This window comes from Penaeus vannamei, chromosome 3, assembly GCF_042767895.1.
Source record: "Penaeus vannamei isolate JL-2024 chromosome 3, ASM4276789v1, whole genome shotgun sequence".
Classification (NCBI taxonomy): domain Eukaryota; kingdom Metazoa; phylum Arthropoda; class Malacostraca; order Decapoda; family Penaeidae; genus Penaeus; species Penaeus vannamei.
The window spans coordinates 30,833,655-30,836,427 of record NC_091551.1 but is presented as its reverse complement, the minus strand read 5'-3'; the positions used below and the strand labels follow the sequence as shown (position 1 = coordinate 30,836,427).

Below are 2,773 nucleotides of genomic sequence, written 5' to 3'. Positions count from 1 at the left end.
AAATATATTGATTTTTTTTTTTTTTTTTTTTTTTTTGGAGGGGGGCGTTGCAAGCCTGCAGGCGGTGGACGCAGTAGAATTTTAATTGTCATGGCTTTACCTTCTCTTTCACGTCCCAGCTCACGAAGCCGTTTTTATTTTTTATTTTTTATTTTTTACTTCTTTCTTAACTTTTTAACCCATTTTTCTCTGTCAATATGAACTATGCACCCATTGCTCAATCTCCGTATTTAACATGTAAGAGTTGTATTGCACTAATGCGCTGCACTGCACTGTGTGTGTGTGTGTGTGTACACACACACACACACACACACACACACACACACACACACACACACACACACACACACACACACACACACACACACATATATATATATATATATATATATATATATATATATATATATATATATATATGCATATATATATATGTATGTATGTATGTATATATATATTTATATATATGTATATTTACACATACATTTACATACATACACAATATCTATATACATAAAAATGCATTTATACATGAATATATTTATGTATGCGCACATAAGTTTATGATATATCTATTTATATGTACATATAGATTTAGATTTAAGTATATATAACTATGACCTGTGCGGCGGCAGAAAATATTTTGCCCCATGATACTTTGACCCAGCAGAACCACTAGCGGAGGGATCATAAACAAACCTTCGAACAAATTGTTACTTCAACCGGGAAAGCTTTCCGTACAAAATGTGTCTGTTTGAACAGATCAAACTTCTCCACGATAATGGACTCCACTCAAACCTTATATCCTTGGTAAGAACGCTACGAAATAAATAAGAGATGGGTAACAAGACAATAAATGATAGGAAATTAAGGGAAAGGAGTGAATTAACCTGTAGCGGTATTATTTATTTACACAAAACATTCAGGTTTGGTTCCTCCTATTATTTCAAATGTATTGGAAGCAAAGCATTTATTTAGTTTCACTCTGTCTTTCAGCCTTCTAATTATTATCGGTAAATTTCCAGATTCAGCCAGCCACCAACATTCAATTTTTTTTTTTCTTGGAATGGATTATACTTTTGTTGTTTAATGCTATTTTGCTGGTGTTCTTCATTGCATCAGACTAATTGACGAGTGACATGATTAAATGTGTAAGCCTCGGGTTTGCAGTGTATTTTGGAGAAAAAGTAGCATGATTTACACACAGCTAAAGAGAACAGAAGCACTAAAGAGAAGCTTAAAATCGTGTTTATTGGGAAAATTTACAGCATATAACAATCAGGAGTTAAGTAAAAAAGGATATGGAGTGGTTACCTTGACGTTAAATAAGACACTTTTCATCTATGGCATAAGATGCGCAAATCAAAAATAAAGGAGTTACACAACAGAGAATAAAGATCGACCCATCTTTTACTGGTAAATTTGGAAAAAGACGTCACGAACGCTTATCGGGACGAAACTAAATTTGTTAAATTTCTATTGTTTTGGTTCGGTTGATTCTTTTGTTCGTTTCTATCAGAAATGGTTAGATTGTCTTTTCCATACCAGGGTTGCGCCACTCTTGATATAATGCATGTGCATTTTGGAATTCTCGTTCTCTGCCCTAATCACGGTACCGATTTAGTCACAATATCGTTTAATGCAGGGGGCTGTGCCCCCTTTATTAAACCCCCCCAAACCCCACCCAGGAAAACAAAGAATCCTCCATATATTTATGGCAGGAGAGAGCGTTGGACAGACTTGGCATTGGGCGGTCCCACATGTCAGTCGTAGTTACGAAAATTACACTTATTCACGGCAGGAGAGAGCGTTGGACAAAGTCGACATCGGGCACTTCCACATGCTGTTCGTACGCACGCGAAACACCGTACATTTAGTCCAGTGAAAATAAACCTAAAACATACCTATGCAGAGGAGGGACCTGGTTGAGGGTCGTCATATCAGTGGAGCGGCTTGTGGGAGCGGAAGCACTGGAGAGGTCTGCGTGAGCACGAGCGACGCGACGGCTGATCGCAGGGCATTTCAGAGGGTAGAACTCCGTCTTCATGTAATAGTTTCAAGCTAGCCTCATCGTCTTGGAATGGTTTGATACCACATCCTACACACACGGAAGTCATGGTGAGACTAATTTGAAAATTGAATTTCATTGTTTCTATTTTAGCTAATTTTCATTCATTGGCTGTTTCCCTCGGAAATTCTTTCCCCATTGGCTATTAAATTAACCGCCAAACAATTGACCAATGAAATCGTGACACTGGCCGTGACGTCACAGGCGAGATAACAGGAACAGTATGGGTACGAGAGACCCTGCACATGTGCAGTGAAGAATTTGGTCAGTATTCCCACAGCTCTTGTGTAACTCACCTCGTTTTATTATTATTTTCATTTATTTTAAAAATTAGATAACTTTGTTATTATCAATTTGCGAGACATTTATTTAATGAAAAGTGATTGTTAATTAAATATCTTCAAGGCTATAAAGTTAGTTTTGGTCGATTCAGTGGTGACGCCTTTTTCCAATAATACCCTTTTACTAAATCCCTCGCCATGTTGACATCATGAATGTAAACAAAATTGTGACCAGTCAACTCATTCTTGCGTTCTATTAAGTAGTTCATGTATTTCTACACCGTTGTCAAAATGATGTTTGGCTAATTATCAGTGTCTGCTGTTCCACATATATGCTTTCAAAGGCCTTTGTTAATATTGTTATACCTCATTTTCATGTTTCAAGATTTATTAGACAGTGATTTAAGGGAATCGGTTAGAAGAC

General features: G+C 36.8%; 1 protein-coding gene across 1 annotated transcript in view; it reads left to right on the top strand.

The window, feature by feature from the left end:
• Window positions 1-662: 662 nt before the first annotated feature.
• The window catches only part of APC7 (anaphase-promoting complex subunit 7), a 625,451-nt gene continuing 623,340 nt past the window's right edge, over window positions 663-2,773 (top strand). The window contains exon 1 of the mRNA XM_070144254.1: window positions 663-810. Coding sequence (XP_070000355.1) covers window positions 745-810 — 66 coding nt within the window. The 5' untranslated portion in view covers window positions 663-744. The remainder of the gene's footprint in view (window positions 811-2,773) is intronic.